The sequence below is a fragment of the Taeniopygia guttata genome, chromosome 2, assembly GCF_048771995.1.
Source record: "Taeniopygia guttata chromosome 2, bTaeGut7.mat, whole genome shotgun sequence".
In the NCBI taxonomy this organism is placed as follows: domain Eukaryota; kingdom Metazoa; phylum Chordata; class Aves; order Passeriformes; family Estrildidae; genus Taeniopygia; species Taeniopygia guttata.
In genome coordinates, this window is record NC_133026.1 from 102,013,251 (window position 1) to 102,041,022 (window position 27,772).

The 27,772-nt window shown below is 38.5% G+C and overlaps 2 protein-coding genes across 3 annotated transcripts in view; one reads left to right on the forward strand and one right to left on the reverse strand.

Moving 5' to 3' along the window:
- LAMA1 (laminin subunit alpha 1) overlaps window positions 1-4,865 on the forward strand; it is a 97,683-nt gene extending 92,818 nt beyond the window's left edge. For both annotated transcript variants that reach the window (XM_072924520.1, XM_030266006.3), the window contains exons 59-63: window positions 400-558; window positions 1,668-1,821; window positions 2,417-2,550; window positions 3,620-3,842; window positions 4,299-4,865. In XM_072924520.1, the coding sequence (XP_072780621.1) occupies window positions 400-558; window positions 1,668-1,821; window positions 2,417-2,550; window positions 3,620-3,842; window positions 4,299-4,459 (831 nt within the window). In that variant the 3' untranslated portion in view covers window positions 4,460-4,865. The remainder of the gene's footprint in view (window positions 1-399; window positions 559-1,667; window positions 1,822-2,416; window positions 2,551-3,619; window positions 3,843-4,298) is intronic.
- Window positions 4,866-6,067: 1,202 nt separating this feature from the next.
- The window catches only part of ARHGAP28 (Rho GTPase activating protein 28), a 74,999-nt gene continuing 53,294 nt past the window's right edge, over window positions 6,068-27,772 (reverse strand). The window contains exons 6-15 of the mRNA XM_002193403.7: window positions 24,324-24,489; window positions 24,120-24,211; window positions 22,685-22,762; window positions 19,380-19,542; window positions 18,101-18,183; window positions 15,002-15,199; window positions 14,152-14,295; window positions 12,479-12,603; window positions 11,772-11,836; window positions 6,068-9,928 (exon numbers count right to left, since the gene is read on the reverse strand). Coding sequence (XP_002193439.3) covers window positions 9,837-9,928; window positions 11,772-11,836; window positions 12,479-12,603; window positions 14,152-14,295; window positions 15,002-15,199; window positions 18,101-18,183; window positions 19,380-19,542; window positions 22,685-22,762; window positions 24,120-24,211; window positions 24,324-24,489 — 1,206 coding nt within the window. The 3' untranslated portion in view covers window positions 6,068-9,836. The remainder of the gene's footprint in view (window positions 9,929-11,771; window positions 11,837-12,478; window positions 12,604-14,151; window positions 14,296-15,001; window positions 15,200-18,100; window positions 18,184-19,379; window positions 19,543-22,684; window positions 22,763-24,119; window positions 24,212-24,323; window positions 24,490-27,772) is intronic.

The following is a 27,772-nucleotide window of genomic DNA, read 5'->3' on the forward strand; positions in this document are numbered from 1 at the left end:
ATAGGAGTGTGCACTTCAGAGAGCTGAGATGTCTCAGCTGTTGGGCAGCACAATAATTGTAGGAGGCCAGCACAGAATGCCTTTCTCCAAACTCAGTGACCTGTCCATATCCTAAGGCAATAAACTAGTGATTTAAAGAAATAATAAAATACTGAAAACCTTAGGCAGGATATTATGAAATCATTGTGAGCCCTTGGGAAGGCAAGAAAGCTGTTTAACTGCTCAGTTGTATTCGGAAATGGTGTTAGCCTCAGGAAGAATTTCAAGAGGTTGCCCCAGAACAGAATGTCAAAGCAATTGAACCACTAAACAATTGTCTTGCTTATTTCTATGGCAAATGATGGCTAGGTAACAAATTTAGCTTACTCATTTATGTTCACATGCTTCCCTTTTTTCCAGGTAAAGATGGAATATGTTAAAAGAAAAGGCACAATCATTGTGGATGGACAGGATCTGGTAGCAGTCAATGCTCTGGGAGATGGTAGCACCTTGGATGTGGAAGGGAAGCTCTATGTGGGAGGACTCCCCTTAGACTACATACCAAAGAATCTTGGGAATGTAAGAAGGTTTGGGGTGGGGGGTTGCCTCTGGCATTTTGCAAGACTAGAATGAGCATAGTGCAGCAAACTCATCTAAATCAGCATCCTGTCTCTGACAGGCTAAAAAGAAGTACTTAGAGAAAGAAGCAACAAGGAAAGTAATGACCCTTTACCAGATAAATCTTTCTAGCTTTCTATGGCTTAATGAGTCCAGCTACAGCTTATATCCTTGTGTGTTAGTAATAGCCCTTAACGGAACTTTTTTTTTTTTTTAAATTCTGTTTCTCTGTTAAAAATGAATAAAGAATATAAATTCCTGTCTTTCACAGTATAAAGTAAAAACATGACCTACAACCTCAGACATTTTGGTACTTGAGTCCTATTGCATTCAAACAGAAATAAGGCACCTAAAATATCTCTGAAAGACTGGGTTTACCTGTCTTTAGATTAAAGCATATTTTTAATACATGCTTTTAGAGAGTAGGTTTTGTCGCCTTCCTCCTTGTTGCAGCCGATTATATTAATGAGGATTCCAGTGATAGGATAATGTTTCTCATAGAATTGTAGAATGTTCTGATTTGGAAGGGATCCTTAAGGGTCATCGAAGTCCAACTCCTGGCCCTGCACAGGACACCCCAAGAGTCACATCATGTGACTGAAGCTTTGTCCAAATGCCTCTTGAACTCTGTCAGGCTGGTGCTGTGAACACTTCCCTGGGGAACCGGTTCCAGTGCCCAACCACCTTCTGGAGTGATTCAGATAAATCATTTTGATGAAGAGAACTTGCAAAATGTCCTAAAAATTTTTTGATTACTCATTAATTTGATGCAGCACATTTGGGATGTTTTTACTGTTGGGTGTATCCCGGCTCACAGTCAAGCAAATAAAGTTCTTCCTGTATGTTATAGACAGTGTATACTCTGCTTCTAAACAATTTGATTTTGACTCTTTAGACTTTATGTGCCTTACATAATTACAGGTAATACTAGAAATTTAATTACGTAAATATTTTAGATTCTGCTGTGTTTTGTTCAGATAATATTTTGTCTACAATAAGATCAGGTGAATCCATAAGAGAGTATTGCAGCAGTTTATACTAAACTGTCTCTTATGTCTCCATATGCTTAGGTTAGTCACAGTATTCCTGCCTGCATTGGTAGCATGACAATTAATGGCAATCAACTGGACAATGAGAGTTCTGTCTCTATCTTTGCTGTGAATAAATGCTATGAAACAGTGCAGGATGGTACTTTCTTTGATGGAAGTGGCTTTGCTGCTCTTGGTAAGTGTCATTAAATGAAAAGAGTGCCTTACTGAATTAAAGTTAAGGAAAACATACTCCTTTCAGGTCTTACTGGAACTGTGTGTAATTAACTGACTCCTCACACAGTGAGTGCATGCCCTGCATATGGATTTCTGAGTCCTTTTACTTCATTCATCCAAAAGTGGTCATTTCTGCAAAGGGCTATCTTGCACAAAGAAAAGAGATAATGATTTTAGCACTGGGAAAAAAATGAACTACATCTTTATTAGCTAAGACTATCCATGCTCATGATGTTAAGGTCTGATAAAGAATATGAAGACAAAAGATTGTGAAGTAACACGAAGGATTACATTTGTGCTCTTTACTGTTTCCTAGAGATGAGATAGAATGGATTAAATCTGAATTACTGAAAAAAACCTTACTTGGGAAGTTATCTTTTTCAGTAAAAAATGGGAATTATGACTTTGGAAAACTTAGTTTCCAGAGGTTTTGCAAGGTCATGTACCAGCAGCATAATTAACAAGTCTTTTAGACCTTTTAGTGGTAATGTATATATTTAACTCTGTACTGTGGGTTGCAAGTCTTCTGCTAGAAGCTTCTAACTTATTTTCAGCCAGAGAAGGCTACAAAGTGCGGTCTGACGTGAACATCACCCTGGAATTCCGCACAACAGCGGTGCACGGCGTTCTGCTCGGCGTCAGCAGCACCAAGGTTGACGCGATTGGGCTGGAAATTGTACATGGCAAGGTAGGCTGCCCTGTGCAGGCACACTGATTTCACAGGGCTTGTTTGAAACTGGGAGGCTAGAACCCTTGGAATGCATGGAATAATGCACCAGTGAAGTGTCATGGAGGAAACCTTCCACAGAACAAATATGTGACAGACTTTGTCTCGAGGTTTCTCACTGCCATCGTATGATAAAATATGTGATTAGCAGAAGTCACTGGAAGGTTTTGGATTTTTAATTAGTGTAATTTATGTAGTGTGCAGCCACTCTGACCTCCTGTACTATATACCATGTATTTTAGATCAAATATATATCTTTTTTATTGCTTTATACTTTTTCTGCCATAAAGCTATTCTTGTCCTTGAGAAAAATATTGCATGTACAATGCACACTGTTTTGTAACCTCTTCTTCAATATTCATGAGCAATTAACTCATTCTCTACTTGTACTGGCCATTATGCTCCATAAACCTTTTAACAATCAATATACATAGCTCTCCAGTCTTGTCTTGCATAAAAAAATATACACTTGATTGCTTTTAAGTATTTGTTTTTTCAGAAATGGCTCATTTTTTATTAAAAGCTTCCTAGCTGGAGACAGTGTTAAATATCACTGTTCCTGTGGGACGTACTTTCCCAGTTAATACTTACATATTAATCCTCACTGCAGAGTTGAGGAAATGTCTGCTGCTTTGAAAAATAAATACATGAAAAAAATCAATGCATTTATTGGCCATGACAAGTGCTTTCAGGCTATTCTTCTTTCTCTTCAGTTATATACAGTGATTCTTCTTTAAGATCTGAAGTCGCAGGTTCTATGGAAAATGTCTTGATTTGTATTTGTAAGAAACATTGAAATCCCTAGTGAAGTGTATCAATGGACCATTGCATAGGTAGACCTTGTTGTTTTAAATTTTAAAAAACACTTTAGTAAGGATCTACTCTACCTATCAAAGTAAATATTCACCATACATATTGCCAAACATTTAAAATGGAAATCTCTGCACCACTGTGATTGTGCTTTTATCTAGTCAGATTAGTTCATGTATTCTTACTTTATATCTTCATTGGCATCTGGCTGTTTGTACAGGTTTTATTCCATGTCAACAATGGAGCTGGCAGAATAACGGCTACATACGAACCAAGAGGCACAAATAGCTTGTGTGATGGGAAATGGCACAAGCTTCAAGCAAACAAAAGCAAACATCACATTTCACTGATAATTGATGGCAATTTGGTTCACACTGATAATCCCTACGTCCACTCAACATCTGCAGATACGAACAATCCCATTTATGTTGGAGGTTATCCTGGTAGGTACAATAATATTTCCCTTTCCTTCTGTCCCTCCTGTGCTTACTCTCACAAGAGTGACTCTTAACATGTGCTCCTTTTTGGTTTGCCATGGGAATTGTGACTGTGTACAGCTCAGCTGTTGCTTCATATTCTTCTAGTTTCTATTTTAACTTAAGAAACAGCCATGCAGAGGGGCTTTCTCCTCTGTTTTTCCCTCTCATCTTCATTGACCCCTGGGAAGAACTATTTCTGCAAACTCTGCCGAGTTTTTGCTGTGCATGGCATATGCTTGAAAAGAGCAATGACTGTCTGTGTTGGGATGTCACAGTTCATACAAACATGAATGGAACTTGATGCTCCTCAGGTGTTGGTTTTATCTCTTTCAGGGGGGGAAATTTTTTAATAGCCTGGATCTTTGTATTTTTTTCAGTTTGGTGGAAATAGATTTTATGTATTTCCTGCTTGTTTTTCAGCTGATGTCAAGCAAAACTGCCTCACAAGCAAGAGTTCATTCCGTGGCTGTTTGAGGAACCTTGTTTTGACCAAGGGCCAACATACAGAATTGTTTGACTTTAGCAGAGCTTTTGACCTGCGTGGAGTGTTTCCTCATTCCTGCCCTGGGGCTGAGCACTGAACTGTAGCAAAGCCTGTCTGGATTGAGAGAGGGTTTGTTGGTTTTTTGTTTTTTGATTTTTTTTTTGTTGATCTGTTATTTTGCATTCTCATTTTGTAATGAAAAGAAGAACTGATAAGAACCTGCATCTATTTGATTTTTCTGGTTGTTTTCCAACTCAGGTCATTTATTTTTTTAATCAGCAGCTCCATGTCTGCATTTTAACTAAATGGTTTTAAACAAAAAATACCTCTACGACAATTTTACTGGCATTAATTGAGTATTTTTGTTTTGGTAAGTTTTATTAATCAGTGTTTAGAGTATATTTTCTTTTGATTACTTGACAGTACTTCATTTTATTGTGCGTTGGTGGTTTTGTAAGAAGGTAATAATTTTGGACCACATAATAAAACTACAATAAACTGCATTATTTTATGTAGTTCAGTTGTCCATGTATTTTAGTTAGAAGAAAAAGAGCTGGTAGGCTGAGAAGTTACAAGTATGCTCACCACAGGGGGATTGGGATTAGATAATCTTAAAGGCTTCTTCCAATCCGGGCCATTATATGGCTCTGATTATATGAAATGTAAGTGGACATAGCCCAGCAGAGGGAGCAGGAGACTGAGTAAAGGCATAATTTTGAAGGTCTCAGATTCAGTTTAATGAATAGAATTGTCTTAGTTACACATCATAGGGTAGCTCCAGCTCTTTTTCCTTGTGCCTTACTATCCAGTGCTTCTGACACTCATTATAGATACATTGGCTAGATGGATTATGTTCCTGTTTGTGCTTTCATGGACTCAGCTTCAGGACAAGCAGCATCTCTACAGCACAGAGATGCCTGTGAAATGATGTGTTGCTGAAGAAACAATTTGGGTCTTATTTGGGAAAAATTATGTATTTTGGCAGTGCAAACTGTTGAATCATTCTTTGGAAAACAGTATTTCTCATGGACACTGGGAGGCAGTTTTGAGGCCAGCCTGCAGTTTTATCTTTGTCTTTTCTTACTATGTCTGCCTCAGTTTCTAAAATGAGTCTTCCAGTAGTTGTTCTTGAGCCAGGTTTGAGGGATGTGTGCTCAATCTCAATCAAGTAAGGACATCCATTCATCAACTGGCCAGATTACTGAGCAGTGACAAATGTGTCCCATACTTTAATATGCATCTATAATAAACATAGTTCTTTGCAAGTTACTCCCATCTCCCTTTTTTTTTTCTCTTTGAACTAGCAGTACTCCTGTTTGTTCTTTACTATTTTATTTGGCTTTTACTATGCACTTGTACTATTTGTTCTAATGTTAGTTTTTTCTCTATGTATTTTGTGCTAGTTTTAAAAATCCTGGCTGAAATGAAACTCCAAAGCAGTTTGCCATTGCTTTCAATGAGGCAGGATTCCAAGCAATGTGTTCTGTACATTGCATAGAGGTAATCCAAGGGAATAGCTCCTGGAGCAAAGAGCTCCTCCACTTCAGCAAGGGTGGCAGAATGTGATCCTCTCTTCAGGTGGTATTGAGGTGCCTCAGTTACAGCTGTTCAGGTGCTGTAACAACACAGTTGCTTTTAAAAGTTTTTAAGCTGCTTTTCTGCCCCCTGCTTCTATCCAAAATACACGTGTTTAGATTTGAAGAGCTGGCTTTGTTGTATTGTTTTTATTTTTGACATGGATACAATACAGTGGACACACTGCTGTACAAATACACTTACATGTTGGCGTACTTCAACAAAACACATAACTTAATGAGGATTGTGAGGAAAACATACAAACACTTCACTTCAATTAGTGGCATTGTATTATTTTTCAGAGAAGACACACATTAATAGAAACCCATTGAAAAATAAAAATGAAACACAGTGTGTTTGTATTCATTCTCTATTAACCCCAACATTTGATCTTACAAGGTTCACATTACAAGCATAATTTAGGCCACATGTTTTTGATAAAATTTCATCCATATGCCGAAATACGTATTTTACTATATATTCTTTTGTAATTTCAAATCTTGCCTCATACAAAAAAAATTTTGTCAGCATTAATGTAAATTGATAATAGATTAAGTAGTAAATGTCTAAGCCAAAATATTTTTCTTGGAAAATGCAGAGTGAGGTAGTTAATATTATACATGGACACATACACATTTGCACACACACAGACTTTCTAATGATATTCACTGCATATGCAGGTTAAAGCATTCCAGTCTGTTTTGAAACACCTGCTTTTTACAATACTCTCTCTCTATGTGTTGATATGCAAAATGCTGTCCTTGTAGAACCGTGGAGTATATAAATGCTTGAGGCATCTTTGGAATTTCAGCAAATTTCTCTCTGCTTGCTACTACTTTCTTACTAATAGCTTTCCACATATGTTACTTTTTGTTAGGTGACAATCCTCTTGCAGCTTAGTTTTGACTTCATATTCTGTTAGGAGAAACAAAATTCCTCATGCCTCCAACCAGTATCTTGAAATATAAGACCTAAAGTTGGGACCTCATATTTCAAAATGTGATTGAGCTTGTTCCATTTGTCTGCTGCATATTAAATCAAGTTAGTGTACCAAAACAATACAAAACAACTTAATGTGGAACAGTATTAACCACTACACATGGGTCATTAGGGCCATTTGTATCAAAAGAGAATTATGACATTCTGTTTCAGAGACAGGAGGTATTTGGCCACTCTATGTATAATCCAGTTCATCTGCTAATATGCATGTTTTATAAGCAGTTTCAGCATAAAACAAGAGCTCACAGCATGTTATATCATATTTGACGTCCCTAAGTTGTGAAGTGGTAAAAGTGGTACAAAACCCCCTTATATTCTATACAGAATGCAGGGAGATCTATTTCAGAAATAACTTTGATGAGGTCCAGAACGTGCTGAGCAAGTTGCAGCATGAACACAGGGCTGCTCTGTCCTTTCCCTTGCACAGCCATTGAGAGCACAGAGTGAAGTGAGTGGGCAAGATGGAGGAGGTCAATGCATTTGTCTGAAAGTACTGTAGGAAGATAGCTCATTTGCTATGACACTTCAAATAACTTCCTTAGTTTATGCTTTCTGTATAGTCACAGAATGCCTTTTAGTTTGCTATAGATACAATGATACTTAGCATTTATCTGATTATATTCAAAGCACTTTCCACATAAAAAGCCTTTGCTGAGTTTGTTCTTCCCAGATGGATGTTCATCACTCCTGATCTGCTCAGGGAACTGTTTCTGAGAGTAGAATTTAACTCAATTAATTCTCATGTTGCCTTTATATAGAAAGTACTAGTCCTGCTTTACAGCTGACATTCAAGGGCAGCATAAGCAGAAAGAGCTGTTGATTGCCACAGAGGGGTAGGGTATCAGGAACAAAGCACAAGACAAAATGTTTATGCTTAGTCCTACAAACAAGCCACAGACCTACTATCTCTTGTATACTTAAAAAATAAATATTGTCAAAATAAAGAGTGTATTTTATAATACAATTGTCCTGTTTTTTTCCTGGCTGCAACTGTGTCTCCTTTAGTGTTAAGAAGAAAATGGAAAAACAAAACAAAGAAATAAACAAAAAACTCAAAAAACCAAGAACAACAACAAAGAAACCCAAAACAAAAAACAAAACAAAACAAAAAACCTGCCAAAACAACTAGGAAGTTTAAAATGTCACTGTTTTAAAGAAAATGTTGTTCATTTTTTATCAAGAAGATAAGAAAGGAGACAGGATCTGCCCTCTGTAGACATTGTTGCTAGTAAAGGTACTGATTCAATGTTGACTTCTTTCACTGACTGCTAACAATAAAAGAGAACACGATTAACTTGACACATTTTAGAGGGTCTGCTTCTGGTTCAGACCCTCAGTGCACAGCTTCAGCAGAGCATCACAAGTTACAGACAGCAGGACAGCAGACTTTATTTACCTCCAGTTCACCTGGAGGACTTAGTTCAGAGTGCTTCTAGGTTGCTAGATAATAAACAGAGCTGCTGCCTCATCCCTGTGTCCAGATCAGGAACAAAAATCATTGCTCAGGCTGAGGGTGGTTTCATTGTGCAACATCATCGTCTAATGATGGGGGCAGTGCAGTTGAAGGCATTGGTTCCCACTTATTGCATATGACACAGATTAAAAAACAACTGGCTCTTGTCCAGAGATTTGTGATTTCCTTACTCAGCAAACCTCTTTTAGTTCAGCACAGCCCAAAGTGAGATGACTGACACCACCTGCTCTTGTGACTAGCTCCAAATGAGACAACCTATCTGACATTCCCAATTCAGTGGCAGCTCACTATTCTCTTGTCAGCCTGTGTGTTTGCTTAGACTTCATGCCAGCTGCAATTTGGTATGTACTGTAAAACCCCCAGCACAACTGGGCCTAGATTGGCTGTGGTTTTAAAGACCTAATGTGTAAATTATTAAATCCCTTTTCTCATCGGAAGCCCAGTTGCTTCTCCATGCTGTATTATCCAAGACCTGAACAAGATCTCTCTTGTTGATGCAGCTGAAGAGTATAAAAATTGCTTACATATTGAAGCTAAAATAAACAAAATAAAAAGAATTAGGTTACAAATTAGAAAATATAATGATTAACAAAAATGGTGATGACTGTAAGTGGCACCATTAACACATCTCATAATCTGGCATTACACAGATTTAGTTCTGAGAGCATCAAGTAAAAGGCAGAGCTGGGGGCATATCCCCTCCTCACCTACCCTTTGTCTCCTTAAACTTGTGTGACAGGGGAAGGGAGGGGAGTGTGGTTTGTGGCATTACAATTGCACACAGCTGAGGGATCCAGACAGATGATTTTGGAAGACTGGTAGTGAGATATACAGTGGTACGTACACTGAGCGGTACAGCTGTCTGTAGTTCCTCCCCCTGCCTCCCTCCCCCAGCATCAGGTACTCATGAGGAGTGACTGAGAGACACAAGCATTGCAGTAACACACACTGTATGGGTTTACTTTCAGGAGAAAGGTTTGGTTTTCACACAGCTGTCTTGGCACTGCTGCATGTTGAGATCCCGCCTTCCATGCCTGACAGACATCTTCCCTTCTCCAGTGTCTGTCATGCTTCTGTGTCATGCTGTGGTCAGTAGTGTTTCATTCATCTGATGCCACTGCATTATTTCCAAAAATTGTTCTAACACCAGGTCAGGAAACGAACACTGTACCTTGGTCTGCCCTCCTCACCTCCTGGGCCAACTGGCACAAGTGTAATCCATATGAAAGCATAACTGATATTTTTACGATGCTTTGGTAGCTGGAATACCAAAAGTACTATGTGCTGACCATCAGCTGGACAGTACAGTAGGTAGGAATGATGTCCTGTGGATACCATTTTGTTATGTCTCTGCAAGAGCTGCTTAAAATGACAGGCATCACTCCTGTCCATTTGGCTTTTGTCCAGTATACTGCTGCCATCTGCTTCAGCTGGCTTTTGGTTTTATCACCCATTCTGCCTGAGGATTTGCACGGTAGACATCTAGCATGAATGCATCTGGATCCAGACAGTGCTGACCTGAAAAGGAAATTGTCAGCCATGAATCATAAGATGTTCTGAGCACACAGGGACAGAGCTGTGTTAAAATGTCCTTCAATGCTCCTCTGACTTGCACACAGCAAGCCTAGTTTGGTGTGTCCATCCAGCTATCATCTTGCCTTGATACAGAGAGGGCCTTTGGTAAATCTGCCAGTGATTTTACTCTGTGACAGTCGTGAATTCACTGCCACTTCCAGGCAGGATGTCCTGCATTACACTGAGTAATGGACAAGACATTTAGTCAAATGGTGAATATGGTCTCTTTAGAAGCATCAACAACACTGTTAGTCTAAGTGCTGCAGTGTGGGGGGTTTTATTTCTTTGGATTTACTGAGCTGGAATTACAACTCTCTAACTTCTACACTATTTTTAAATGCTGAAAAAGTAGCTCTCTAAACGTGTTCCCATACAGTAGGATCTTGGAAAGTAATGCAGGGACTCTAACAAGGTTTTTGGGAGTTGCCAATTTTCTGGTTAAAAAAAAACTCCTCTGCACTCCGGCTCTTTCATTAGCTGGTGATTGGGAAGTTGTGTCTGCCTTTGCCTGAATGAGGATTTTGTGCCTCTTAGTTGAGTAATAAGGCAATAAATTCTAGAGTTAAGTTGATTTGTGGAACTATATTGCATTTACATGGGGTAATGAAGTAATTTCACTGGTGAGGTTACTTTGCTGTGACACAAGATTATGGTAAAATTTTTGTACAGTTACTTATAAGGTCACTGGGGTCCTCATGATTTTATTCAAGTGAAAGCAGTATAAATGAATTAATGCATAAGCAGCAGACTAAGGTACCCTGAAGGATCTAGGACTATAAAAATGATTTTAAATGAAGATGTAAATTAAATACCCCAATTATTTTGGAAGACCATGGTAGGAATATTTGGGATTGTTTCACAAGGCCTTTAGGACAATTTTTCTGTTTTAGCATTAGCTGGTCATCCTGTTTGGACAGGCAAAACAAATCACAAATCCAATTTAGTTTTTTGTTATCATCAGTAATAAAGACTGATTCCAGATTACTGCTGAAGTAAGTCTGTAATGTTTTGTAATAACTTTGCAGAATGTCTTTAGAACTGAATCTAGAAGAAATAAGATATAATCTTATCAGGTGATTTACAACTGACTTCAACAGAGCATCCAGAATTTTGGCATGAACAGGGAAAGGAGAGAGTAAGAAGAGAAAGGATTGTGTACCATCAAATTAAAATATGTTTTTTGACCTTTAGGCCAGAAACTTGTGGGGCAACCCTCACTGTTGTTGTTATTATAAGAAGTGTCACTGCATGAAACAGAAAATGACAAAAGCCCTGTTGCAAGAAATTTGCAATCTAAATAAAGCACACAGATTAGTGTGAGTATAAAGCACCCATACATGCAGAGGCTGAATTCACAAGTCTGTGGTTTTTTATCTGCGGGAAGTTAACATTTATATACAGTAAAAAAGAAAGAAGTCTTGGAAAAATGCTCTACAGCAAGGTGGAATGTGCTTGCCAAAGGAAGACCAATGATCTCTTAACCATGGAAAAATGCTCAGTTACGAGAGGGAGAGAGGTAAGCAAAAGGTCAGATGAATTTGGCAAGACTGTAAGAAGTGCTGCTGAGATCTAGCCGCTGGGTTCATTCTCTCCTGTGGGGTGCCCCTCCTGTCACTCTGGAGTTGGAATAAATAATGACATTGATTCTAACAGCTTTTGGGGCAGGCTCCTTTCCTCCAAATGGACTGGAGGGTAAGAGAGACCCAGCTGTGTCAAAACAGTACTATCTTGAGGTTATTTAGGAGGTTAAGGACATTCAGAATTAATTTTCAAAATTAAGACCTACCTATATTTCCTCCAATTTCATGTAAACTTTGGATATGGCCTCTCATGTTCTGTGATGATCCATGGCTAGGATGGAAAAAAAAACCTTTCAGTTTGTCCTTCTGTTATAACCACTGCTTATCACCCACCATGTATGGTAAACAAGTTTGATATTTTTTCCCCTGTAAATTGCCTTGTCAAAACCAACAACTTCTACCAAATAGACCACTGCAGAATAATGAATCTGTTACAGAGGTACAGTACTGCACTACAATCAACTAAACCTTTTATATTATTTCTTTTATATTATTTATTCAAAGAACAGAATGGGAAGACTTTGCAGAAAAGACTTTCAGACACAATTTGCCATTTCCCATAAGTATTAATAATTATTACCCTACAGAAATAAAAACATTCTACACTTATGGGTAGATATAAAACAATCCCTTTGGGTTCTCTATGTGGCAAGTCTATAAAATATATGTTTAATGTACATTTTTAGTGGTGTAAGGGAGGGCAGGTTGATTCTGTATAGAGCCAATTATTAAGTAAAATAAAAATAGTAAGATAAGTGTTAAAATTTCTTTGATTGACATAACCATAAATTAGCAATTTTAGATTAGAAAAAGAGTTCTTGTAACACAATGAATCTTTGAAGAGGGAACAATCTATTGATTTATAGTTCTGACATTGTTGTTCAGGAAAAACAAAATGTTCTGCTTTACCCACCTGTTTTCACAGTGGAATCGAGCCAAGATGTCTTTGGCTTTTGTTTGGCTGTTGAGCTGAATTGCCATAGAGACTTTTGAATGCAGTGGAGCATAAACTCTTATCACTCCCTCCGGTATGTCAGACTGCATGGAGGGAAAGTGACAGCTCCTTAAAATCAATATTCAATAGAGTAAGTCAAAGGCAAATATTGCTCTAGCTCAATTTGGAAGCAGTTCTACAACCCCATTTGAAGCTGCTTGCAAAACTCACTGTCCTGCATTCTCTTGGCTATTTAAAAGACATTTACAGTCATACAAATGCAAATTTGTAGACATAAATCAGATACAACACAAAGACACAAACTCTTTGGTAAGTAGCACATAAATGCACACAGGGTAAAGCCCTTGAATTGTAACTTTAACTTATTTCTGTTAACACTGGCAGTGAACCAACTGTTTATTTAAAAACATAAAAATTATTAAGAATATCTGTGTTTCCTTCTGAAGATGAAATTCCCCTGAGGCATAAAAATCCAGTTCTCTGTTTCTGCTTCCTATATCTTCAAGTAGATTGAAGTGTGTGTACAGTAAAACATCAAGTACCATATGGTTTCTGTTAATTTGAAATTTGACCTTGTGTAGCGTTCAAATGATCATCTATGAAGTTTATGCACTCTTCCATGATTAATGGTGGATAAATCAATTAGCAAGGTTTGCATTCCAGTTCCAATCCAGTTAATACCATGCTGACTAGAACACAATAGTCTTTCCAGTCTCTGTCTCTGTGTAATTTAGAACATCTGAGACCTGGGGATTGCGTTAAGTGCTCTCAACATTAAACTCAGTTATCCAAACAAAGTTTGCCTCCAATTTACTCTTCATATTTCAGCTCCTTGCCATGGCTACCCTCATTTTTATTAGATGTAAAGCCAATTACTCTGATCAATGGACTTGTCTTCCCAAAGGTGCAATGATTTCAGTAATTGACTCTCCTCAGAGAAGGATGTGTTCATCCTGGGCTGAATTTAACTCTGTGGCACAGTAGTCTACACTGCCATTTAAAAAAAAACATCTCTGTCTCCATCTGCAGCACCAATGTATGTCCTACCCTAGATAAAATATTTCAGTCAGTGCCAGCAAATTCTTGAGAAAGGTGAATTGGAATGTATTCACCATTCATACATAACATTTATCTTTCTACATTTCCCCCCATACATTACCTTCTGCATTTTCTCTCGTCTGTACTAGGCATCTCATTCTCTATTTCTCATAACCTTGTGATATCATTCCTTCCTAATTTGTCTTTTCTTTTGTTCTTCAATGCCTATAGAATCCTTTGCTCTTTCCTTGATTACTTCTCCTACAATTCACCAGTCTTCATTCTTTTAAACATTCATGGAAGACTCTCTGTCAGGGACAGTCCACATATAACCATTTCTTATGAAACAGGTTAAAAACCAGCTTGGCAGCTTTGGCCGCTGTAAATCATTCTGCCTTCCTTACCTTTTCTCAATCAATTCCCAAAACTTTGTCTTATCAGAGTATTAGACTGAGAAGCACACCTGTCAAGATAACTCTCAAATCAGCTTATGTTTTATGGCAAAATTTCCTCCCCACACCCAGAATCTCTCATGAGATAAAGGAGAGAGGCTGTTTAAAGCTGCCCTTAAAACCTGTATCTGTTTATCATACCTCTGGTCTTTCAGGTCTCTCCCGTTCCATAGTCTTTCTCCTCAAAAGTTTTCTCACTCCTTTGTCAAACATTAGCTGTCTCTTGCTGTTGTTCATTGCTGCCTCATTCATTTTTCTCACCTGGGAAATCAGGAAGGATGGGACCTAGAAAGAGGAAACCATATCTGAGAATATACAGTAATTTTTCCCCAATGGGAAAAGACCCCCAATGGGTCTTTAGAAGGGCACAAAATTTAGGCAGCAGAAACTCTGTTTATTCCTAGAAGATACATGCAGTCAGTAGCTTCCTCTAACAACCTACAGTTATTCCTTTGGTGAAACTGTAGATCATCTTTCATGCCATAAGAAACTTGAAAGCAATGTTTGCAGCTGCAGCAGGTAGTCTTTGCAACCCCCTTTATACTCTCCCTCTGTTATGAGCAAACAAGCTGAGACTGTCGATATCTCCAGGCCAACCTTCAGAAGCTCAGAAAGTTGTACACACTTTTGTCCCATTTTATTGTGGTGCAGACTTTAAACAGATATCTAACTACATTCAAGTTCAGACATATCACCTAAACATCCAGATTAAATAATTCTTCTATGCATCACTCTGTTTAAACAATGGTGTGGGAGAGGTACTTCCAGAAGGCAACTGATGCTAAAATAGGTGTTTTAGATTAGAAAGGTAGCTCTCAATCCAGAAATATCTGTCAGGGTGCCTCATTCTAGACATGGAAGACTACAGCCAGTTTCCAAAGAAACTGTTTCTCCTTGGAAGGTCCGTTTATTCTGATTTCTGCCCATGTCCTACATATAGCAAAGTACTGCACTGTAATGGAACCATAAAGGGGGAACCAGCACTACTCACTGTCCACAGGATGTCCTGGTACCGGATTAAAAGCCGCACAACGTGCGCAGTGGTGGCTGCTGCTTGCATTTCTTGTTGGTTTGCACGTTTCCCTTTGTAGATGAAGAGGTTTGGCGCAACAATCATAGACACATTCCACAAATTCATCTTGTTTTTCCCTTCATTAGCAACCACCTTCTTCAGGAACTGAAGAAAGGCCTGGAAAAAAAGCAAGACTTGTTTAATTTCAGGAAATCATTTGCTTTTGAAATACAGCATTTTCAAATGCACGTCTGGCTGCTATATTTGCACTTGGAAGTGAAATTTTGTGGTCTTTTCATTGTATTTGGATTACTCTGATATTTGTTGTTACAACAGCCTGTGTCAACCACAGAGGGATAGTTAATGTTATCAAAATACACATTAATAAATTATCACTTAGACCATAATCCCAAATTTATAAGGCAAATACAGTGTCTACAGTAAGGCTTTGAATCCTATAGTAGAGGTAAGATGTACCCAAAGGGAATAGTTACTGTCTTCACATATTATCAAGTGTCCATTTTGATGTATCTAGCCAGAGCTTTTTATATCACAGTGACTTGGGGTGATTAGTCTCTCTTCAAATATGCACCAGTTCCACATGTAATACAACCTGAAATTTCTGCCAACAGCCTTCAAACTTTTATTCTGGGATAACAATGCAAGAAGAGCTAAGTGATTGTCCATTGACCTTACTTCTGCACATGCTTGGCAGCGTCAAAGGAAATTAATTTCCCCTTTTAGGTAGTTTATTCAGAATTTTGCTTGAATGATTAAATAGCACAGACTACAGCTGTGGCTAGAGTTGGGTTCTACCAATGAGTCCTTCTGCAATATTGTTCTGGTTTCAGCTGGGATAGAGTTAATTTTCTTCCTTATATCTGGTACAGGGTTGTGTTTTGGATTTAGGATAGGAATAATGTTGATAACACACTGATGTTTTAGTTGTTGCTAAGCAGTGTTTACGCTTAGTCAAGTGTAATCTTTAGCTTCTCATGCTGCCTTGCCAGCAAGGGGGCAAGGACGTGGGAGGGGACATAGCCTGGAGAACTGACTCCCAAAGGATATTCCATACTATATGGCATTGTGCTCACTATCTAAACTGTAGGGAAAACTAGTCTTGGCCCACTACTCAAGAACTGGCTGGGCATCAGTCAGTGAGTGGTGAAAAATTGCATTGTGCACTGTAATTGTGTGCTCTAATTAATTAATCATTATTATTTTCCCATTCATTTCTGTCCTATTAAACTGCTGTTGTCAACCCATGAATTTCATTTTTCTTTTCAAATTTTCTCACCCATCCCACTGGGAGGGGGAGGACTGAAGGAATGACTGTGTGGTGGTGTGCTGGCTTCAGATGGAGTAGAGTTTATTTTCTTCATGCTGACTGGTATAGGGTTATGTTTGGGACTTGTGCTGAACAGTGTTTATAATATAGATTTTTTTGTTGTTGTTGTTATTGCTGATTAGGACTTGCTTAGAGCCAAGGCCTTCTCTGATTTTTGTGCTGCCACAGTGCTGAAATGCATGACAAATAAGGAGGAAACACAGCCAGGACAGGTGACCAAAGGGATATTCCAGACCATGTGACATCATGCTCAGTGTAAAAAAAGTGGGAAGAAGATGAAGGAAGGGGGGGATTTTTGGAGTGATGGCATTTGTCTTTCCAAGTAACTGTTACATGCAATCAAGCCCTGCTCCCCTGGTGATGGCTGAACACCTGCCTGCCCATGGGAAATGGTGAGTTCCTTTGTTTGCTCTGCTTTCATAAACAGCCTTTGTTTTCCTTTTAAATTACATCTATCTCAACTCATTAATTTTCCAGCTTTTACACTTCTTATTCTCTCCCTCATCCCACTGATGGGGGAGTGAGTGAGAAGAGGCACATGCTTGGTTGCTGGCTAGGGTTAAACCATTACAGGTATTACCTGCCTCTTGGTTAAACCATGAAAACCATACCACTAAAAACACTGTCTTGGTACTCTGACATAGCAATTAAAACATTTTTACAAACTCAAGAATTACAAAATAGAACCTGTATTGGAGAAGTTTCTAAGATCTCATTATAGACAAGAGAGTGGAGCTGTGTAAAGTTTTGTCATCATTTCTATTTTTGTACAGAAGCCTAATTAATAATAAAGTAATAATTAAGACTCCTCTAGCATGTGTTTTACATATGCAGCTTTATATCCAAATGAACTTTGGTAGCAGAAACAACCCCCATTCTTTACAGAGCACTCGTACACCTCCAGGTGCTTTGAAAACAGCTCTTGTTCTTGTCCCTTGTTATTGTATAAATAAATTCAGGTAAAGAAGGGACCTGAACTGATAAGGTTGTGTCTAAACTGACTAATGAAAGGCTTTCAGAAATGGGAGACTTGCATGGTCTTGATGAACAGGGGACCTGATGAAATGTCTGGAGGTTCCCAGGAAGCCTCTTCACTCAGGTTTCCTTGAAGTAGAAACAGGCTCAAAGATGCAACCAGTGTCTCTTATGGTCAGGACATAGCTGCAGTCAGATCTGGGAGCTCCCAAACATCCAAAATGCTTGTACCCACTGTGTTCATATCAGGAATTGGCACATGGGGGTGGGCATGGATTTGTAAGGCAAACTGAGGGTGAGCTCCTGACATCTGTGCTACAGATGCATATTTTTACTTTGGACTGCATGCTGCAGCCTGGTCCAGTGCCCTGAAAGTTCCAGTACCAGGAGTACTAGGCAAACTCCTACAGGGCAGCTTCTCTTTCAAATTCATTCTGGAGAATTTCAGTTATACAAAAATTCCAGAAACTGGACCTCCTTTGTTCAAACTAAGCAAGGAATATGCCTCTTTGAAATGAGTGTTCCATAACAATGATGCCTGAGATCCAGCAGTTGGATACTCCCAATTATTTCTTAATTGCTTGTAAAAGAAATGACAGACAGGAAATTTGAATATCTTTTGAGGGAAATTGTCAAAAAACACAGACGAATACTTTCCCTGTGTAGCATCTGAAAAAAATGAGTTTCTCATGTAAAAGTCAAAAGCACCACAGGTGACAGCAGGTGAAGCAGGTGATAGCAAATGAAGAACTTACCTTGGCTGTGTCTCTGTTGGCTTCAGGCATCAGCATGATCAACAAATGCAAAGCTTGTAGTTGTAACTTGATCTTGGAGATTTCTAAAGACATGAATAATTAATGCTTTTGAAATCCCAACTGGAATTGGTTTGTTCTAAAAATGTTGTGTGTCAGCAGTTCTAGAAACACCAACTAGTCCCTGGTTGAGACTAGCATGCTTAGGTGTTAATTAACCATACACTTTCCCCCAAATTCAAAATCACCTTAATGAGTAGGTTTTTCCTCATCATCTTGGATCTTTGTCACACAGGGACACAAGGTGCTATAAAATTCTATCCATATTACTATGTGGATCAATATACAATCCAGTATTTTTTAGTACTAGCTAGTTTCTCTTAGATATCTGTGTATTTGTTGTAGGGAATAAAGTCACTTTATTCTGCACAGACATCTCCTGTTCAGTCTTCTCGAAACTGCTGAGCCATTGTAACTGCATGCAGCCTGGAGCTCAAAAGCAGTCCACACACACTCAGGTATGTGAAGTTTATGGAGAGAGGTCACCTCCTTCTGCCCTTTAAGCTACTCATGGAGACACTGAAAGTGTGACTGCAATCTTGTGTAAAGATCCTCAGTTTTCTGTACCAATTTGCTAATAAATTCACCATCCTGAGACCTTCAGTCTGTCCTAGCTCAAGTGACTTTACAGTGAAGTCATAGGTATGGCAAGGTACAATTGCATTCTTCCTGGAGGAGAAATGAACAAAATGTGCTGAGATTGAGAGGGTGTATGTACACTGAAAACAAAGCCCAGCTGCCTGAACCTTTCTGTGCTCACACATAGCTCTGTACCGATGATCTGACCTCAACATAAACTTTAACATAAATAAAATAGGTCCAGTAAGTCTAGTGGATTAAGGATAGGGATTTGAGTTTACCTTGCAGAAATTTTCATTTGTAAAACCTACAGTTAATGTGAATCAAAGGCTATATATGAAAGTCATTACCCAGTCACTGTGTACACCAGTACACAGGTTCCAAATTTTACATTAAACAGTTGTTTTGTTCACATAACAAAGCTGTGCTATTAGCTGAATGCAGACATCCTTCTCTTTTGAAAACAAAATCTTACAGAAAATTAAAATGTTTAGGCAAAGCACCAGGTCTGTTTTTCTCTCTACTTCAGACGGAGAAAAAATTACATGACTTTTCTCTAAATACTTCAGAGAAGAGAAAAAAAATGTAACGTCTGCTCTTGCATTTTATCATATCAGTCCATACTAACTCCAATTCCACATACTTTCTACTAGCATGATGAATGCAGGCAGATATTCTACTGTGAAGAGTGGGCTTGGGAGTTCTCTTATAAACATTTTTAGCAGTCCTGCTGCATCGTTATTTCGTACTTGGTCCCAGTCAAAGGTGTCTTCATAAAATTTTGCTTCAAGTTCTTGATGGAGATTCTGAAAAATAAAAGAAACATTTGGCCTTCAATCATTGCGCTGATCCAGCAGTTTGTGATCACTTCAGAAATCCCATTACAAGCAGCAGACAGGTTTGTACTACAGCACTTGAACTAAAGCACCCCTAACCCAGTGACAGCCATGTGGAGCTCAGAGCAGGCTAACAAGTCAAGTTCCTGCAGATATTTGGCAACCCAGGCTAAATTTGGTTTGCTATATCTAGATTTCTGCCAGTGAACAATTTGAACCACCTTAAAGCAAGACATTTTGTGCAATGTCTTAGAACTACAAGCAGAAAACTCCGTTTGCACAGCTGTTCTTTTTGTTTAAAACACTCTCCAGAGTTTTTGACCCTTAAGTCACAAAGGAGTGGTGTTTCTTCTTCACTGCCAGTGAACTTGCTAGGTACTCTGAATCCATGGGCCTTGCACAAATGGCTTAAAATTCAGGTCTTCCAATCTTTGAAAGGAAGACTTACGTTAGGATAATTATAGTTAGATTTGGTCAAATTGTAGAAAAATAAATATTCAAATCCATTACTGTCAGAAAAAACCTTAATGCATAAAACCCTCCCCCAAACCTCTAAAAACACAGGAGAGGTTTAAGATAGAATTGATGATGATACCATTTTGGGTTCCCATTTAATCCCCTTGTTCTCCAAAGGCAGCATCCTACTCCATAACAGAGGTCAGTTAAGTTCTGGAGGGTCACTATCCAGTGTTCAAAACACGTATGTGAAAGGAAATACTCAGTAAGGTTCCTAGTAGGAACAGGATTTGGCTTCAAACCCAGATTACCATTCAAAAAATGCAAGGTCCTCAAAAAACTGTTGAGTTATAAAGATTGAAGGAAAGAATTTTAATATAAGGACGTCCATAAATAATTGCAGCTTTCACAATTATTACTGGCCAAACACTGCCTTATCCATAGGAAGTTTGTTGCTGCTTTTTACGAGACCTTTATGACAAAATATATCTGTAGCAAATATTCACTTTCAGATCATGATTTTGTCAGATGTACTTTAATATTATGCAAAAAGTTCAGTCCATTCAGGCAGAAAAGCTTTTAAAAATGAATTCTGCTTGCCACATCTCACATGAATGGAAGGAAATTACATATCAAGTACAGTCACAAATAATGAAGCCAAATGGTTGCAGAAAAGGAAGTAGAAAGTCATTCAGGATTTCTCATAAAATGTTACAGTGTCATTTTTACTAGTACATTTTACTGGTTTTAATCTGGGCTATCTAAGCTTCCTCTGTAGTCACATCCTTTGCACATAATCAATACAAACACCTAGACTGAATTCTCTCCTGCAACTGACTGGAAATGTGGAACAGAAATCCTCACCTCATCAAAAGCACAAGAGGACAGAATTCTACTCCACATTTTTCTGCTGAGAACTGGGAAAAAGCCACAAAAACAGGTAAGCATATATTTTATACATTTAATTCCCTCCCTCCTCTGCCTTCCTGTCTTGTATACATGTATCAATATATGCATCTAATAATTTTAAAATATGTGCTGCAATTTTTTTTAACATGACTGATCCTTCACTAGACTATCATACAGTTTTGGTTCACTGGAGCTTTTGTTACAGAGGAAAAGTTGTATTCATTTCTTTTACTCTTTGTTTTATAGAAGAGAAACCTTTAATCATTTCCATATGCCTTTTCTTTTCCAAACAAGACTGAAATAAAGTTGAAATGCCCTCAGGTCCTAATGTCATAATAATGTATGAAGGCTTTTGAAGGATGAAATCTGGATCTGCTTTGAAAAAAATCTCTCTATTGCTCGTTGGTTTGTTGGGCAGACTCAAATGAAACCAAAACTCAAATAGTTTAAAACTCTTATATGGGCAGTTTAACTTACTACCTAGTATAGAGGAGTTGCATATGAAGTCATATCTCATAGCAGCTCCCAGGATAAAGGTTGTGAAAAAGAAGTGAACAAGACACAGTGCAGTGTATGCAAAGAATATGAAAATAATTGAACTAGAGCACAGCCCTGCTGTGCAATCTCCATGGAAAGACTGGAAAAATTTGAGATTGTGTAAAATAAGATTCAATCATTTGTATGAAAAAATGAGGAAGTTGTAAAGTACAGGGCAAGTTAGGAGCTCCCTTCTGCAAGATGTGTTACTTTTCAAGGCTTTGAGTACTTTTATCAATACATGGAGTTGAAGGAGCTGGGATGCTGATGCCTATCTTCAGTGTGTTTCATGTAATGCTGCTTTTTCTTATTCAGCCATTTTTTATGATCCTCAGTCCACCCAATTGTTTAGCAATCCCCATCATTTGTCTGGCCACCACAATGTTGACACTTCCTGCCTCAGAACACAAAACTAGCTTCCCTGAGGATGAAAAAGTGGGAGGAGGATGCATTGTAAGGTGTTGCTTAAATCAGATTAAAAAAAAAAAAAAAGCATAAAGAAAATACCCCCAAAAATCTGGGAAAGAGATAGACCCTAATAAGCCCAGAAAAAAAAGCCCAACCAACCAAAAAAAATGCCTTGTTTTTCTAATTTGCCTCCTCCAGCTCCTGGAATGAAGTTGGTCTGGAGAAACAATTTCACATATTACTGGCCCACAGTGTCAGGTTATTGGGTGCCAATTATATTGTGTTCATAGCCCACAAATAGCCTGTGAAAATGCAGTACTTCAGGCTGCCAGCAGTGAACAGAGGCCAAATTTCTCTCACTTGGATCATGAAATTGTGAGATCACAGATGATAAATGAAAAATAAATTGACACAGAGGTTAAAATTACATAGAATAAGATCTTTATCTGATGTTCACTCGGTTTAGGAACTCTGCATTTCTGAAATAAATTAAAACAGAGATAAGACCACAGCAATTTTGGATGACAGAGATAAAGTGAAAGGATGTCTCAAAGTTTTGTGGAGAAAAATCACATTCAACATCCTCTGCACTTTATATAGAACATTAACTAAATCAAAGTAATAGACCAAATGGTCTGTGATTTACTGGTTCCCAGGAACTAATCTGACCTTTCACTGGCAGGAGTAGGAATGCTGAGCTACACAGATCAGTATTTGTGTGCAGTCTGAATTTGTGTGTATCCTGTATAATTTTACATAGAGTCTGTGGTCCAGAAGACGGAAAACTGTCTTGAGTGTATACCTTGACTCTGGAGGCAGATCCAGGAACCCGCAGAATTCCTTCAGTTTCCAAACCTGTTTCCTCAAGCTTGAGCAGCAGCTGAAAGGAGAGACAAAAAAAAACCCCAGGAAAATTTTCAGAAGTGCTTAAGAATACTCCTGACTTTCTTTTCAATCTAGGTATCCTTGAAACTAATCTGAAAAAAGATACATTTCTATGGAGTCAGCTAATGAAGTGCAGCCAGTTTATGTAAATAAATCTGCCTAATTTCTTTCCATAGTCCTGATCCTGAAGTAAGGAGTATGTAGAGTATAGAAAACTGCTAATGCAATAGGCCCCTCTGTCCTTGACTTGAAAGTTGGCACAGCTCTAGAACAATTAACACATAAATACATTAATGAAACAGCAGATATACTTAAACACAATGGTGTTTTGAAGGAAAAATAACCTCTGAGAAATGTTTAAGTGCACCCCAAGGGACACAATGGAAAGGTCTATAGATAACATAGGTTTTTTGGAACTGAGAACTCTGATTAGAAAATGATCCTAAGATATTTTATTTTGAAGTATCTGTGAATAGAGGACTAAACTTTCTACTCCAATTGGTCATTAAAAAAAAAAAAGAAACCAAAACAAAAATGCTTTGATTTTATGTAATTTTGAACATTGAGGAAAAAAAAAAAAATTCCAGCATTTAATCATACAGTTTTGGATTTTCACAACCAGATCTGCTTCCTGCCCTAACCTTAATTCTTCTAATTTTCAATGTTATCTTGATAGGGCAGCAGTGGAGCTAATTGCAAAGTCATGTAAATGTTCAAGTCGTGTCAGTCTTTCCCCTGACACTCCCCAACACTTCTTCTTTTGTCAGTATTTACAAGGAAATCTGTTGCCATTTTGAGTCTGTGTAAATCTGTGCAATTACACACATACTTGTGTCTGTGTACCTGCCTCCAAGACATCCCCAGGATATCCCTGTGTGGCCAAATGTCTCATTTAAATACCCTTGTCTTGTCATACAAACCTCACTCAGAAGATACTGCTTCCATTCTGGAAACAGTAGCTAAGTAATACCTATGACTAGAATTAATGTGAAATTAAAACTCCTGAGACAACTCATCTCTGCCACTTCTGCACACACAATTTTGCTTGGCTCTCTATTTTAATGAAAAAGGGAAACAGAAAGACATTTTTTTTCCCAAAGTTTCCTGTGTGGTATCACAAAATTACAAAAATCAAAAAGAGTACCTACTACAGATAAAAAAACAAAAAAGGAGTAGATTTTCTCTTCTTGTCACAAAGTTTTCAAACCGTAATCTTCAGTCAGACAATCTCTAGACACCTGCCAGTCTGTAATGCCTGTCAGAAATTTCTCTTATCTGATGACTCCTTTGAGTGTCAATGCAAATGGTGGAAAAGCAAATCCTAGTGACCACGAAGGCCAAGTGATACTCACTTTTTGGAAGATAAGGGGCACTTTTGTTCCAGGAACCTTCTTTTGATCATTCTCCAGCAGTACGGTGAGAGGAACTCCGAAAAGACCATTCTCTTAAAAATAATAACAACAAACGTGAAAACAAGGAAACACAGCCTCATAAGCACCTTCTTTCAAAGCTGGTGGACATGAAGGTGACTGCAAAGGGGATGTCACACACGGTACCTCGTCCCCGCACCCTCTCCAGGCGGTTCCTCTTCAGCTCCACGCCCAGCGCGTCGTAGAAGGCCGTGAGCTCGATCAGGGAGAGGTAGCGGATCTTCTTCATGTCTTCGGGAGAGAGGTCCCCAACCTCTGTCAGTCCAAAACGGCTTTTCCGAACAATGAATTTCTACAGTAGAGATGGGTCGCATCTTTATTTGCACCAAAGTTACAGGAAGTGCATTTTTGTTTTAAAGGAGACACGCAGATGTGCTTGGAGGTCGTGTTCAGGTGGATGGATCACAATAAAGAGATGAACTACAGCCCTAAAACTGAGCTTCTTGCTCACCATGCACCCTTGCAGGTTGACTGGGAAGTGGTGCTGGAGCACCTCAGTGCCTGCACTTCAGCGGGACAAATGAGTTACGTGCTTCTTTAGAAGTTTTGCCCAGCTTCTGCAGAATGTAGTATTTTGCTCTGCTTCTGCCTTCCCCAAAACATCTTTGAATGCTGTTGAAGTGGCTGACACAGTTAATGATGGATATGGTTCTGTATAAATTGTGTGTGTGTAATGAATCCATGCCTGTCTTGCATAATGCTATTAACTTATGAGGTCTTACAGGGGAGTTCAAACTAAAGATCTGAGGAAAAGCCCAGAAGCAAAATTGTTTAGTTCAGAAGCAAACCTGCCAACTTAGTGGTATCTTTTATTATTCAAGAAAGCTTAGAAACAGGACTCTCAGCAGCTACCAAATAATTTATTCAAGTAGGCTTAAACTAAATGATACAGAGTAATCTGGGGGCATGTGAAGATGTCTACATATTTTAGAAACTGCAGTGTCAGGGACCAGAGCCAGGAATGTTGCGTCATAACAGATGCATTTGTACAAATGTCAAAAAGAACAAACACCCATCAGTTTCTGAGATAATTGTTAGGCATAATAAGAAAGTCACAGTAAAAAACATTGTAAGAACCATGCTTTTCAAAGAACTGTGGATCTTTGATACTTTTTTAAAAATTTAAACCAAACATTGTTAGTCAGAGGCATAAATAAATAGTATTACAAAATTATCTCCATCCGTTAGGGACCTGAGTGGAAACCCAGCCTCTAGTAATGTTTTGCTTCTGGAGATTTCAGACCAGTCCTTAATTTTTTTAAACAAATTTGGACTCAAAAGGTTTAACCCATCTTTAAATTAAGCCAGTCAAACTGATTAAGAAAAAGTTTAACAAAAACCCCCCAAAACAAACAAACAAACAAACAAACAAAAAAAAACCCCAAACCCTAAACCAAATCAAAACAGAAATTAAACTTACATCACATTTCAACAGGAAGAGAGTACAAAGGACATCCAGATCATGTAGTTTAGGACTTCATAAACCACATAAACAATAATTGGGAGAGAAAGAGTGTAGGGAATGGAATAGCTTTTTTACTTGCTGCCTGGGGCATTTTTAGCCCAGAATATTCCCTCCTTAGAATGCAGCGATTCCACTGTTAGCCTTTTTTCTGAGACTTAAGTGTGACAAAAGCTGCATGAAAGTTAGCCTTCTGAAGAAACATAACATACTAAAGAATATCCACACATTTTGTTTCCAGTGATGCAAAAAGTGCAAACATTTTCACCTTGGAAAAAAGGAAAAAAATCCAGACTGTATACATATATTTTCTGGGGTAAAAGAGAAAAAAATCTAAGCACTGCAAAACTGATTAAAAAGGGTACTACAAAGATTTTCCACAGTGGCTGTTTGACTCCTAGTGGTCACTATGACGTGATGCTGTGGTTAATACAAACTTTGGGTCTGGCTCTCTTTCTCTGTTGTGTCACCATTTTCCAGTGTTTTTTCTTACAGTGGTGTAATATGCAGGTTTGAAGGAGGTTGGGCTATCCTGAAACTGGATTACTAATGTTTTGGCTAAAGATCATGTCTGATATTTTGCGATGTTGTTTCTATGTGGAACAGTGCAGCGTACTCAGACTTGTAGTTCTGTGCTATCTTCAACTAAGTCACATGGACCATGGTCCCACATTGGAGAAATCACATGTACTTTGGGGAAATCCCTGTGCTCCTGGGGATGTTGAGTTGACTCTTGTAGAAGTCAGAGGACTCCCTGCTGCGGAGGACATGCTATTTTATGATATATAATATCTGTGCAGCTCTGTACACACCATCAATGAAGTTGGCTACGCTGTTAGGCCTGCCCTGGAGAAAGTGTGATGTTACACAGCCTCCAGGTCAGCCCCATTATCCCATTGTCCTTCTGAGTGTAGGTGACTGGTTGCTCAGTGTAACAGAGTGAGAGGTGATTTTTCTGCTGAGGTCCATTACGGTCTGAGTCATCATGGGAAAAAACCAAACACCATGAGCAGCAGCAGATGAAACAAGGGAAAGGCCAACATCAACAGCTATGATGACCTTTATTCAGAAACACTCTGCAATGACCTGGCATGTTTCTTGTGTAGTCTTCTGAGCTCATAAAATTATGTCCTGAATGCAGAGCAGTTCAACTCCAGCACAATACTGGTGTTTTCTAAGGCTTATCAATTATGAATCCACAGATCCATGATATTCAATATGGCATCTTCTCTTCCCTCTTTTTCATCAGTTTCCCTGCTCTGTCAGCTGGGAGTTGTCTGTGCTTTTGCAGAGAACAATTTGTGAGTGTGCATGTGTTGTAGTAAAGACCAAAATCATGATGAGTGTAGAGATGCCCTTCCTTAGCTGCCACAAGACACCAAGTTACCCCCACAAAAAAACCCCCAAAAAAACCCCAAAAAAAGAAAGATAGAAAAAGAAAAAGCACAGGGATTTCACATAAATTATGTAATCTACTTGGTGTCTTATCATTCAACATAGAAGCTTACTTCTGCATCTCAGCTTTTTCCTTGGTGGAATCTGAGATGGACAACTGCCTAATTCTCAGATAATTCAATGTCTGTGTGGATTTTAACAATTTCAGATTAGTTTGGGACCTCAGGACACCAAAACATTCAGTAAATTTTTCCAAATACTTGACAGCTACTTCATACATGTCACTGAAGAGGTGGTATTGGAAGTACTAAATTAATGCTCCAGTTTTCAGTGATGGAAGTTGTGAGGGCTCATGTGAGTAGAAAATTTTACTTCCATGACTTCATGAAATAATTCCAGATAATGACACAACTGCTCAGTGAAGGCTTGGTTGGATTATATGGCAAACTTTTCTTGAAGAATTAATGTAGTATCTCCTACAGTGTGATTTGCACTCAATAATGACTGGAAACAGCCAGTACTGCTGCAGGAATAAGGTTTGCTTTCCTCCTTTCATCTGCAAAGCAATTTTAAATCCATATGTTAACAAAGGCAGATAATCCGTGGGGGGAAAAGTAGGAAAGCAGACCGGTAATGAAAATGATTGTTAGCTTTAATGCCAATAAGTAGTTGTTATTTCTGTGTGAAAAAATTGTGGATGATGCAATATTTGTGGACT